Below are 13,093 nucleotides of genomic sequence, written 5' to 3'. Positions count from 1 at the left end.
ATCTAGAAAAAACAGACCACAGGGTGGGATGGCAAAGCCACCCTCCCAGCCCCAGGAGCTGCCTCCTTACGCTCCAGCTGTGTTTGCCTGCGTGCCGCATTCCTCCCTCGCCACCCGCCGCCAGGTTTTGTTTTTTTGGGTTGCGCTGAGCACCAGCTGCTCCATCTCACACACGCCAGAGACGACCGGCGCGTCTGGAAAGCCAACACGCTGTGGCCTGGCTACGCAACAGCTTCCCGGGAAGTTCACACGCCTTCGACCGAAGCTGCAAACGTGAGTGTGTGGCCCCACACTACCATCAAGTGACAGGTACCGAAATTCTTGATACGCAACAGCTACGTTAGCACCTAACGTATCCCACAGGCTGGAAAAAACAGGCAGCAGAGCCTGCCAGCGCCAGCAGGCTTCCTTTGACTGGAGATGACATTCAAGCTGATGCCACACACTTGTAGTGACAGTTCAGAAACTCATGCTCCCAGCCCCACCAGGGTGCTCGCAACCCCTAAACACCCCTTTAAGTCCAACGTTGAGATCTTTTCCAAGTAATTTTAGCAGAACCACAGCCTGAATTGCAGGGCACATAATATTTCTACCCCAGCAGCACCTAAAGCTTAGCTGGGTACCTATTCTGCACCTGCCAACGGGAACAAAAATATATGGCACTTCCCACACCAAAAACCCTGCCGTGCAGTAAGGAACCTGCTCTCACTAGCGATGTGTTGGTAAATTAGGGCAAGCTATGCTTCCCCTCCCTCCCTCTCCCCCACACAGGCATTTAAGGGTTCCTGTTGCCTGCATGCAGCGTACAGATCAGTTACGTTGACGAACATTGCAATCTGTCAATACAAACACTATGTAAGCATAAGCCTCTTGTAACTTCACTGCTGTCCTGACAAGTGTTTGCAGCAGGGCAGAGCTGCTCTGCTCCTGCTGGAAGACAGCAGAGCAAGCCCCAAGCTGCAGAAACCAACACTTCTTCCAGCAAGAAAAGAGGGAGTGCATCAAAACCCAGGCAAACTAAGTCAGAATGCCCAGAAAGAAAAGGAGGGCATTTGCTTTGTGGCCAGCACAGGCTGCAACCCTGGAGCCACGGACCAGGCAGCTCAGGAAAGCAGCGGGCACCTACGAGCCAGTTTGCCTTCCCGCTAGCACCAGGGCACAGCAGGACTGGGATCGACCAGCCCGTCACCCCAGCGCGGCTCATCCCACCATCTGCCACTTCCAAAGCCCAGTAGTGTGAGACCCATCTCGATTCCCAGATGCCGCTACGGCATTTCCACCACCCCATAGCCACTTCTGAGAGGGGAAAGGGATGGAGGGGAGGTATCCACACCCAGAGCTCATAAAGGACAAGAACAGCAGAGAGGGAAGTGAAATGCAATGCTTTCTCAGGGATCGCGGCAGCCTGGGGCTGCTCCAAGCTACCCCCATCAGCCAGTTGTAATACAGTGCAAATTAGTTTCCAGACAGCCCAGCTGCAGAGGGGATGGCTGAACTTCAAAGCAGGCTCAGCCTTACAACAGCCAGCACATCTCACCGAGCCGGGCTCAGCTGACGCTTATCTCAAGGCAATGCTCCCCCCTCTGGTATGGGCTCAGCCAGTAACCACCTCCTAAACACAGTCCTACTCTAAAATGCAGCCTTCATCCTCAGGCATCCTGACGGGCAGCTCTAAACCTGCTGCAAGCCACCGGGTCCTGCTCAGTGGTGCAGGCATGCTTTCTCCTCTCCAACATCAAGAAGTCTGATATCAGACAAGGCTTAGGAGCTGTAGCATCACCACAAGCCTGAAGCCAGCCCCTTTTCAGCTGCCTCAGTTATTAGGGCTAACAAACCCCTCCCGAGCAAGTGCCTGCAGGGGCTCAGCTCTGCTCGCTGCTGCACAGCGGCATCGCTTCAGGTCCTGCCTTCGCTGTGTACCTGCTCCAGGTCAAGCTGGCACCTCCTCTCCTGGCTCCAGGCGAGCGACACCCCGGGAGCAGCATTGAGGCTGCCAGCGTAACCCTTGGCAAGGGACAAGCCTGTCCCTCCCCTCGCCCCAGACAGTGGACCATTACCTTCGGCGCATGTCCTAACCAGGCAGCTGGGGACGGAGCAGGACAGCAGCAAGGGCCCCATCTGCACCAACGCTTATCTCGCACCTACACCAAGCTCTACTTCCAGAGGGCATTCATCCTTTCTGGCTGCTTATGCGTCCCTCTAAGACACCAGAGCCAGGCATAGAGCGGAGCAGCAGCCTCCAGCCATGGCCTTCCCAGCCCAGCATCCCCTCCCGCTCGCTAGCTGCCCCTGCGCGGCAGACATGGACATAACTACATGCTGACACAATCTTATTATCATGTAACCATGCCCGATTTCTGTCCCCATGCACTAATTCCCCACGAGGCCACACATTTGGAGACACCGAATTCTTTCCCTGAAATAAGACATTGGGGAGGGGGGGAGCAGGGGGAAGGGATCATCCACAGCTGTCCCTATCCCCCACCAGCCTGCAGGATGGGGCAAAGCTGCAGCTTCAGCATGACATCCATTTAACACAGCCGCCCACTGCGCTCTGCACCTCACCACCTCCTCCGGTGGGGACGTTTGGGGGTGCAGAGGGTCTAGCAGGCCACCAAAAGGTGTCATGGTGGCTTTGATGCCTTGGACCTGGAAGGAGTGTCCCTTCCCCTGCCTAGAAAGGGTGCTGGCATTAGCTAAGCCCATTTCAGCATTTCAGCTCAGCCCCACAGGTGATGAGGGCTGATGTCTCTAGGTTTTTAGGAAAGATTAGAATAAATGGATAGGCTTCCTCACCCGGAGCAGTTCCTCCAGGCATGTGGCTACTTTTCTAGGCATAGCAAGAAGGGCTAATACCAGCCTCCACAAGGCCCTTGCAGAGGCACTGAGGGCTCTGCAGGAACATACAGCTTGTACCAGGCAAGACTTTCTTTGCTTATCAACATACAGAAGCCCACAGCAAGAAGGGCTCAGCTCTTCCACACGCACTTGTTAGATCACATATCGCTGGGGATTAGAGGGGACCCCAGACCTCAGCACTGATTATTCCCCCATGTCCCCAGCAGCTCAGCAAGTGCAATCTCCGCTTTAGGCCTCTTGGAAGAACAAAGAGGAGATTAGCAGCAGATGCTGCTCCTTCGCTGCGGCTCTAACCGGAGAGCAGGATGCTTTGCATAAGCAAACTTCACTGCGCACCGCAGCAGCCCCAGAGCGCTTGGAGCACACATCTGGCTGGGTGCACATCTGGCAGCATCTCCTCACCCCTCCTTATTGCCAGAGAGGGAGTCTCAAATCAGAAACAGCAGCTGTAGCGAGACAGAGAGAATAAGCCAAAGCGGTCGGGACAGACCTAGCAGCACACTTCCCTTGGCTCAACGTGGTCGTTCTTAAGTTAAAATCTACACCAGCCACACGAGGCCAGAAGAGAAATCCCAGAAGCAAGCGACTGGAATGAGTTACCTGCCACACTACGGCGGATACCAGCACCGCACGGATTACGGGGAGAGTTACAGCCAAGCTCCTTACAAGCCCTGTCAGTCCCTGCGGCACAGAACAACTGTACAGTGCCGGTGGTCTTCGGCAGACGCACGAGCTAACGGGCTCGGTACAGCCCTCTGTGTGCTGCTGGGGGAGAAAGAGGGCTTTTCCTCAAAACCTGCACACACAGGACAGGCTCTTTCGTCAACAAACCAGCCCCAGCAGCAGGAAGTTAACTGGTTCTTGAGTTGGAAACAGAAGATGTAAGTAGCACTGTTTGGAAAACTTTGCCAGACCACAAGCAATGGACAAGCCTCAACACCAGGATCTGTTTTACTGGAAAGAGGGGGGGAACCTCAAGACTGCTAAAACATTCTCCAGGGCTGGTCCAGTGGCTCCTACCAGCGGCCACAACACAACATCCCAAAAAGAAGCAAGACCCATCACTCTTGAATAAACTCGCGCTGAAACCTCTTAACCAGGTGCTCGCATCCCACTCCCCTCGCAAACCAAACCGCATTTTGGGAAAAATATTTTAAAAAAAGAGAGACAGACAAAGGGCGATAAGACACTGACACCCCAAAAGTAAAGGGGGGCTTGCGCAGAGGAAGAGCCAGCAGACCCTTTGCTGCGGGCTGAAGCTTCGCAACGCGGCTGCGGTTACGGAGGAGTTAAAGAGAGGGGGCGAGCGTATTTATTTGGCTCCTCCAACTCAGCCCCTCCCGCCCCAAAAAAGAGGGAGATAAGGGGGCCCGGGGGGGCGGTGGGAGGGAGCGGGATCCACCTGCGCGGCGCGGCCCGGGCCGGTAGCGCCCCCTGCCGGCCGCGCCCCCGCACCGCGCACAGGTGAGCCCCGCGGGATGCGGCCGCCCCGCACCCCTCCGCGCCCAGCCCGGAGGGGACCCTCGGCTGCACCGTCCCAGTCTGGGGACGGTAGCATGTATACCCCCCCCCAAAAAAAAGCCCCACAAAAACCGAGTAACAACGGCGCCGGGGTGAAGTTGGGAGCCACTTGCCAGCAGCCGGTGCCTGAAGCATGGGCTCAAGTTGGGGGGAAAAAAGTTTTTCTTCGGGGCTGGCCTCATGCTGGTGGGGGGTTACGGCACGCACCTGGCGCTGAGCTCCCCGGCCACCCCACTGCGGGTCCCCTCCGTGCGGGCCACCGCCGCCCAGCCCGCCGGGGAAGGGCGGAACGAAACGCTCACTCGCCCTCACCAGCTTCTGCCTGCGACCCCCAGGAAAAGCACCGGCAGCCCCCGCAGGCTGCGACCTGCAGCTCCCGTAGAGCCCGGCCGCGGCAGGCCGGGGGGATTAGGGTGTCCCGGCGGGATGGGAAGGGAGAGAGAGGCGGGTACGGGGCTGCCCCTCCCCGTACCCTTCTCCTGCGGCGGCTGGGATGTCCGCACCCAGCGGGTGACGGAGGCCACCGGGCAGCATCCCCCACCTCAGACGGGACACGGACAAGGCGCAAAACCACTTTTGCAAAAAAAATACAAACAAACAAAAAAACCCAACCAAAAACCCGCAGCTAAAGTAAAAGTTAAAGAGGAGGAGCGGGGGCGCGGGGGCACCTACCCGAAGTAGGCGGCGGAGGGCCGCGGGGCGCAGGCGAGCAGCCCTAGGAGCGCGCAGGAGGAGAGCCATCCCAGCAGGACGTGTCCATCCAGCATCTTGCAGCGGCGCCGGCGCTGCTCATCTCGTTCCCCCGCCGCGCCCGCTGCGGCCCCGCCGCCCGCGCCGCCTCTTATAGCCCGGCCGGCGGCGAGCGCCCGGCCGGCGGCGGGGCGGGGCCGGGGCGGGACCGGCGGGAGGGGCGGGGCTGCGGCGAGGGGCGGGGCGGGACGCGCTGTGGACACGCCCCCGGGAGGCGGGCGCTGGTGGAGGGAGGGCGCGAGGAGCGGCGCGGGGGGAGGAGGGAGGAGCGGAGCGGCGGGGCGGGACGGGGAGGGGGGGGTGTGCAGGGGAGGGGTGTGCAAGGACTGGGTGTGTGGCACGGCCGGGCAGGAAGGGGCTGGGTGTGCAAGGGCTGGGTGTGCCATGGATGGGCTGCTGTGCAAGGGTCGGGCAGTTGTGCAAGGACTGAGTGTGCAAGGGCTGGATGTGCCAGAGATGGGCTGCTGTGCAAGGGTCGGGCAGTTGTGCAAGGACTGAGTGTGCAAGGGCTGGATGTGCCAGAGATGGGCTGCTGTGCAAGGGTCGGGCAGTTGTGCAAGGTGTGGATGTGCAAGGCTCGGTGTGCAAGGTCTGGGTGTGCCAGGGAGGGGCAGCTCTGCAAGGGTCTGGCAGGTGTGCAAGGACTTGGTGTGCAAGGGCTGGATGTGCCAGAGATGGGCAGCTGTGCAAGAGTCGGGCAGTTGTGCAAGGACTGAGTGTGCAAGGCCTGGATGTGCCAGAGATGGGCAGCTGTGCAAGGGTTGAGCAGTTGTGCAAGGGCTCGATGTGCCACATCTGGGCAGCACTGCAAGGGCTGGGCAGTCACGCGAGGGCTGGATGGATGTTGCAGGGAGGGACAGTTGTGCAAGGGCCAGACGTGCAAGGGGTGGCAGTGCTAGTGCTGGGCATGCAAGGGCTGGACATGCCAGGGCAGGAGAGACGTGCCAGGGCTGAATGTGGCAGGGCTGGGCAGCTGTGCAAGGATCGGGCAGTTGTGCAAGGTGTGGATTTTCCACATCTGGACAGCTGTGCAAGGGCTAAGCGGTCGTGCAAGGATTGTGTGTGCAAGGTCTGGGAGTGCTAATGCAGGGCACTCGTGCAAGGGCTGGATGTGCCAGGAGATGGGCAGCTGTGCAAGCGCCAGATGTGCAAGGTCTGGGCAGCTGTGCTAGGGCCAGGCACTCGTACAGGGCTTGAGTGTGCAAGAGCTGGATGTGCCAACACGGGGCAGCCATGCAAGTGTGCCAAGGATGGGCCACTGAGCTAGGGGTGGGTGTGCAGGGGCTGGACATGCTATGGCTAGGCAGCCGTGCAAGGGCCAGGCGTGCAAGGGCTGGGCAGCTGCGGCAGGGCTGGGTTGCAGTGCCAGTGCTGGGCATGCAAGGGTTGGACGTGCAAGGGCTGATCGGCCGTGTGGGATCACGCGAGGGCCGGGTGTGCAACGACTAGGCGTGCGAGCGCTGAGGGTGACGATGATCCATCATGCAGGAACTAAGTAGTTGTGCAAGGACCGGACAGTTGTCCGAGGGCGAGACGTGCCGGTCGGTCTTTTAAAGGCCAGACAGCCACGCAGAGGCGAGGCGGGCAAGGGCGGATCCGGCACGCAAGAGTTGGTCAGTTGTGCAAAGGCTGGACGCGGAAAGGCACAGGCGTGGCACACTCCCGTGCACACACTCCCAGCTCTGCGCAAGAGCGATGCACCCCGGTGATCGCTGGGGCGGTGGGGGGGAGCGCAGAGACCCCAGTGCACGGGCAGGACGACCAGCACTCCGGATGGGGAGTAGTTAATGCCCTAAATGTCAGCCCTTCGGACGGTGCTTGCTGGCAGCGTTGTTCCAGGTCGCTGGACGTCACTCTTGTCGTCATCCTCAAGGTAATTTCTGCACCCGCTGCCCCCCACGAACAAAAAGGTTTCCCTCCTGAGCGCGTGTGCGTGTGTCACGCTGCTGAACCGCCCGTGTCCCCGCGGGGACAGGAGGACACGTGGGTACTTGGCACCGGACTCTCGTCTCCAAAGCCGCCATCCCCAGGGGTTTGAGATGTTCGGCTCGGCAGAGCCGTGCCAGCGGGTGACAGCTGGGTGCGTGACGAGACAGCGAGACCCTCGGGTAGCGGTGGTGGGCCTGTCCGTGCTCCCGGCCCCAACGGACTGAGGACAGACCGGTTCAGGGGCTGCGCGGGGGTGGCTTAATGGGGATGACCCTTTTGTCCTGGAATAGCCCTTGGAGCGACGCTGGGAGCTCAGTGAAGCCCTTCTCACAACTGGCCACGTACTTGGGCATTTCCAGCCTTCCTAGCGCTGCACAAACTATTCGGGTTCTTTTCGGAATAAAAGCGGGGGGGGGGGGTGCAGAGAGGAAAGCTGCATTAATTTTTAACGTGTAAAACAGCCCAGCCCGGTCCCTGACCGAACCTTTGCAAAACAGACCTGTGGAAAACGCTAAATGCAAAGCTTTCCGCATTCGCGTGGGGTTTGGGGGTCCCACCGCAGCTCAGCACCCCTTGGGGTGGGGGCTGAAACGCGCTGGGGGGCGGGGGACGGCGTCAAATCCAATTCAGCAAACGGCTTCCTCAAATCCGTGTGATTCACCAGGGTCTGCGAATATCTCGGTTCCCTTATCCCGATGGTTGGGGTGAAGCAGCACTGTGCCACGGCCCCGTGTGCCCCCGCGGCCGTGGGAAGGTGAGCAGCCCCCGGGCTCCGCGGGCGATCGCAGCCCGGCAGAGGCCGGCAGCAATATTGCATTAAAGCCCCATCTAGAGGCGTTTCATCGAGGAGAGTTTGGGAGATGGAGACCAGCTCTGGGGTCGTGTTGGGTGTCCTCATCGTCCCACCAGAGCTCTTCCAGCTTGAGAAAAGACAATAAAGGGCTGTGGGTGGATGGAAGGACAAGCAACGTTTTATATATATATATCACCGGGAGGCTTTGCCTGAGTGTTTCTCTGCTGGAAAAGACAGCTTAAGAGTCATTCTTCAGGCACATCCCCTAGAAGCTGGTGTGCCCAGCACGTGGAAGGAAACTCCGGTTACGCCAGGCAGTGCCGAGGCAGAGGTCTGGGGCACGCAGCCGGGGCTGGGTCACGGAAAGGCAGCACGACCCTCGCCCTTACTCATTTCCTCTGCCCAGAGCAAGGTGCCGTAGCGAGGGTGATGCTCTGGGGCGTGAGCCGCTCTTTCCAAAGTGAGACAGCACCAAAAATAGTCACCACTTCTGCTTTCAGCCGGGGGAAAAGGGAAGCCCAAGCGGGTGCTGACTCCTCCAGGGCTTTGCTGGCTGCGGATGCTGCTGGTCGTGCCCGGGGAACCATGCACCAGCCCCGGGCACAGCATCCTCCGGGGGCAGCTCTGCGGCTTTCCAGCTCGTTCAGCAGTCCCCAGGGTGACACAAAAGCTGGGTGTTTCTACTCGCCTTGGCGCGTGTCCCCATAGCCACCGACAGCAGAGGGCAGTGCCACATCGGCGCAGTGCTGTGCTGGCGTGGGCAGCGCGGACGTGCTGGCGTCTGCTTGCTTTTTTTAAGTGGGTGTTTTTCAGCAGGGTGCTTCATACCCAGGAGGAAGGGGACACGCCATAGCCAGGGTGAGGCAGCCAAGCAGCCAAGGAGTTCGGCGTTTCAAGCAATGATTTCAAAGGGCCACAACCACGCCAGGGAACGGTGATGCTGCCAGCGCCATACCGTCTTCTTTAGGATCGAAAGAAGATGCCAGGGTGCAATGCTAATGCTGGGCAAGGAGCCCCAGAGCTGTTGTCACCGGACCTGCCTCTGCTTTGGCATCAGCGGAAAACCTGCATCCTGCCCCCAACCCCAAACCCACTGTTGTGCTTCTGTGCCATGTTCCTGTGTGCCAGGCAGTGGGGGGAGCGACCTGTGAGGATCTCAGCAAAGGACCTGGCATCCTGCAAAGGGTCCCAGCATCCTGCACCCGCTGCTGGGGCAAGCCCTGCCTGCCAGTCCCACGGGTGACACCAACCCGTGACAGCCAGCGATCATAGCCAACGGGACATCCTCAGAGAGCACAAGGCTGCTGCGGCCGCTCAGGCTCTTCCCAGGCATGTTAAGACTACAGAGGGATCTGGAGGGTGACTTCAAGTTTTCCTTCTCCATGACTCAGCTCTTGAGCGGTGCCCAGGGCTCAGCCTGCCTGCGTGGCCCCAGAGGAGCCCTCACCACCACCCCTGTTACGGCTTTTGCAGGAAATAAAGTGCCTCTTTTGCTCAGGGTTCCCCTTCCTTCTCTGTGGCTTTGCTCCAGGTGCTTTTCTCCGCAGCACAGAGCCAGGCTCCGTTAGAGGGGCCAGGACTTTGACCAGCTCACCGAGGTCCTGCTGCAGGAACCCAACCTCTCCGGGGCAGCGACTCCAGCTCAGCGGGGCGGTTGAGTCATAGGAGTGCGAGAGGGAAGGAAAATACCCATGAGGTCATCTCGTTCATCCCTCGCTGCCAGTCCTGCATGGGTTCCCCACCAGATACTTGGCACTGGCTCCCAGATCGGAGTAACTCGAGCGAGACAGCAAGAGGTGGGGACCTCACCAGGCTCGGTCTGGGCTGGGTATCGAGGCTGAGCCCGGGATAGCTGAGACGCCTTCAGCTGCGTTTCCTCCCAACAAATCGCCTCCAAGATGAGCCACCCACATTTCCCTTCCTCAGTTTCCTTAATTAGAAGTGGGCCTGGCATTTATCTGCCCTCCGGATGCAGTCTGAAATAACAGACAAGACCCGGGAAAGCCGGCTGCCCACGGGATGTCGTTTCTTCCACCGTCTCAGGGATCACACCATGCAAGTCCCCTCTGCTGCCACCGCCTCCATTTCCAGTTGTGCTTTTTTTTGCTGTCATGTGGACTTCCAGGGTGTTTCCTCGCTCCGAGTGATCACACGCGGGCTCAAAGCCAGATCCTTGCTTCTTTTCCATCAGGCTTGACTGCAGTTGGAGTCACCCCAGGGACAGCTCTGAGCTTCAGGCAACGTGCTGTTGTGTTCTACTTCCATCCCTTCCCTCCCTCACATCAGCACTCAGCCCTCCAGCCAGGACCAATGGTTTTGAGGGGTAGAGATGTGGTCAAAATGTGCCTGTTGATTTCAGCCAGGCTGCTGAGAGCCAGGCTGAGAGCATCCCTGCTTCCCCAGGGCTCCGGATAGCACAAATCACTGCAGTGAAGGAGCAGTACGGTCCTGATCACCCCCGTGCCCCCTCCCGCCCTGTGTCTCCACACTTTCCAGGTGAAGCAAAGGCACTGAAGCCAGCTGCATCCATTACTTCAGCGTTATTGAAGGCAAAAAGCAAATGAGAGCCTGCCATGCCATGATGGTCCACAAGCAGTCTTCCGTTGTGGAGCCCCCCACCCTACTTTCCATCCAGGGCAGAGCTGGATGCAGGGACATGGTAAGGCTGGGCGTCCCCCAGTTGCAGGAGATGGGGGGCCACCAGCTTTGTCCTCTGAGATCTATGGGGACCCTGCCGGACTTGGAGCCATAGCTCATTGGGCTACACACGTTGAGTTCTTTACTCATTTTTCTATAAGTCTACCCCAAAATGAGGCAAACTGATGAGCACAGAATCAGAATCAGGCCAGGGCACCAAGCTGCCGCGGGACTGACCCCTCGCAGGGCCCCTTGCACCAAATCTCAACAAGCCATAGGTTTCCCTAAACCTCACTCCCATCAAAGATCCCCTCTCTTAACTGATTACAGGACCCATATTAAAATACTTCGAGAGAGACTTAAGCAACGAGTCCCAATAGGCATCTGTTACACAGCAGCTAAATCTTATTAAGCATTAGCAAGCACCTTACTCCTGGCCCACGGTAACAGGCTCACGCAGATCCTTTCTGAGCGTTGCCAGCTCTCGGTATAATCTGGCAATCTCATAAAATATGTTTACAAGGGGCCTCAGGAGGTCATCTAGTCCAGCCCCCATTCCTGCAGGAGCAAGGAGCAGCTCCTTTATTTTCTTTTTTTTTAAGAGTGATCAGTAGGCACTCTGCTCTCCTGTTATGCCACCAAGAGAAAGGAGAAAGGAAACTTTTCAGCTTTCCTAAGGCCCCTCCAAGAATTGTATCTCATGCAAGAAGAGCAAGGGGTGATCTTTAGGAGCACTCACATCTTTCCCTCTAATTTAAGAGGCTGTTGCTTGCAAGTTAAGCTGAAGGCAGGACCCAGTTCATCACCTATTTGAATCAAGTAAGCTCAAGGTGGCTGCACAGACGTCCCCCAAGAGGCATACAAGCATCCTACGCAGGTGGAGACGCTTGCCGCTGCTCTACCCTTTGCGTCCTTTGCAAGGACTCCTCCGTCGCAAGGCACACTGTGCAAACCTTGACCCACAGGAGCTGCTGCTGCCCTGTTACAGTTGCCCCTGGTCTTTGGAGTGATGTGCAATGACAGTGATAACCCAACATCTGCGTAGGCTTGCAGATCCAAATTAGGGCAGTCCAACCCAAGATCAACAGGCTGCAGCAGCAGATATGTCTCCCATTTAGGTGGGGGGTCTGGACCCCTGGACTACAGAGTCCCCATGGTGGTGAAGAACGATGCATCCATCAATGAAACGAACCCAGGAGCAGGTCACGCCCAGGGGCAGGCAGGGATGCTGCCCTTCAGGTGACGGGGCCTTGCAGAGAGGTGGAGAGCGGAGGGTGACTCAGTGGGACTCCCCCAAATAGTTGTGATGGGCTTGAACCACAGGAAAGCACCATCAGGGGTCCCCCAACACTCAGGGCTTGCTGTTATTGTATGTGTGTGTGTGAAACAAAATGTTTTCAAACTTTTTACTTCTTAATTGCTCTCCATCTTTAAAAAATCGAAATTATAAAATGTCCCACTCATGGAAAGCTCAGTAAATGCTTCTCTTAAGGTCCAATCATTTCCCTCTGGCAGCAAAGGACATCTTTTTTCACCGATGCTCCCAAGAGCTGGCAAAATTATTTTAAAATGACCTAAAATTAGATATTTTACCTCCTGCTCCCTTGCATGTCTCTCCTGCACTTGCAAAGGTTTTTCTTCTTAAGTACATGAGTATTGTCAAAATAACCCCCCTGACTAAACCCAGACAGGTTGTCCTTTACACGGACACCTTTCTCCTGGTGATTTTGTAGAGAATTGGGGACTTTATAATCTGGGCCAGAATGATTTTTAATGCAATTAGTCCCAGGGCAAAATAAGGTCCTTATTGTCTTTATGACAATCAGGCATGCTAGGAATGAACGTGTTTTTGTTAGACAGAGCTGCAGGAGGTATTTTTTAGGTCTGAAGGAATAGTGCCAAGGAAGCAGAGTCCCTTTTCACATTCTGCCTGAGCCCGTACTGTAAAACACAGTGATTTGCCATTATTTGAGGGCTTTTGGTAACAGTTTGCTTCCTTAGAAAAATCAGACAGAAGAGAGAGACCTGAACTGGTGCACGGTAGAGGGAGAGGCCCCTGTGTGAGCTCAGCAGCTCCTTTGAACTGATCAACACCACTAACGTGGTGCCAGCCCTGAAGCAGCCCCCAGCCGTGCTGCTCATAGCTGGACTGGGGAGATACTGGAGGTGGTAGGGGAGCAACTGGAGGAGGTAAATTGGGAAATTGAGAAATTGAGGTTGTGCATGTGTGGGGGTAGGCATTAGGGGAGCTGAAGGTGATGAAAGGGTTACTGCGAGGGTAGATGTCAGGATGCCATCTGCAGATCTATAGGAGACCTCATTAGCTCTGCTCCTGTAGGACCTCTTGTTTACCTCATCCTTAGGGTGACAGGTGCCTTGGGGTAACCTATTCCTCTATCTTTAAGGTCACCCACCTTGCCTCTGTATTTTAGGGACTGATGGCAATGACCAGGGATACGCCCAAGTCACGGGTCTTAGACCTTGAACATATATTAAACCACTTAACTGAAGGACATACACAGGCCCTGAGAGGGGAGAGGAGAGTTATGATAATGTGCGAAGAAAGGGAAAGGAGAAAAAGGAAAAAAAATGTAGAGAGTGAGG

At 57.2% G+C, this 13,093-nt stretch overlaps 1 protein-coding gene across 1 annotated transcript in view; it reads right to left on the bottom strand.

Annotated features, from left to right (window-relative positions):
- Nucleotides 1-5,467, bottom strand: part of WNT9A (Wnt family member 9A) — a 57,710-nt gene extending 52,243 nt beyond the window's left edge. The window contains exon 1 of the mRNA XM_082014935.1: nucleotides 5,053-5,467. Within this exon, the coding sequence (XP_081871061.1) occupies nucleotides 5,053-5,147 (95 nt within the window). The 5' untranslated portion in view covers nucleotides 5,148-5,467. The remainder of the gene's footprint in view (nucleotides 1-5,052) is intronic.
- Between the last annotated feature and the right edge of the window lie 7,626 nt (nucleotides 5,468-13,093).

This window comes from Phaethon aethereus, assembly GCF_964289735.1.
Source record: "Phaethon aethereus genome assembly, chromosome: 2".
In the NCBI taxonomy this organism is placed as follows: Eukaryota; Metazoa; Chordata; class Aves; order Phaethontiformes; family Phaethontidae; genus Phaethon; species Phaethon aethereus.
The sequence above is the reverse complement of the archived record's forward strand: the minus strand, read 5'-3'. Positions and strand labels throughout refer to the sequence as shown.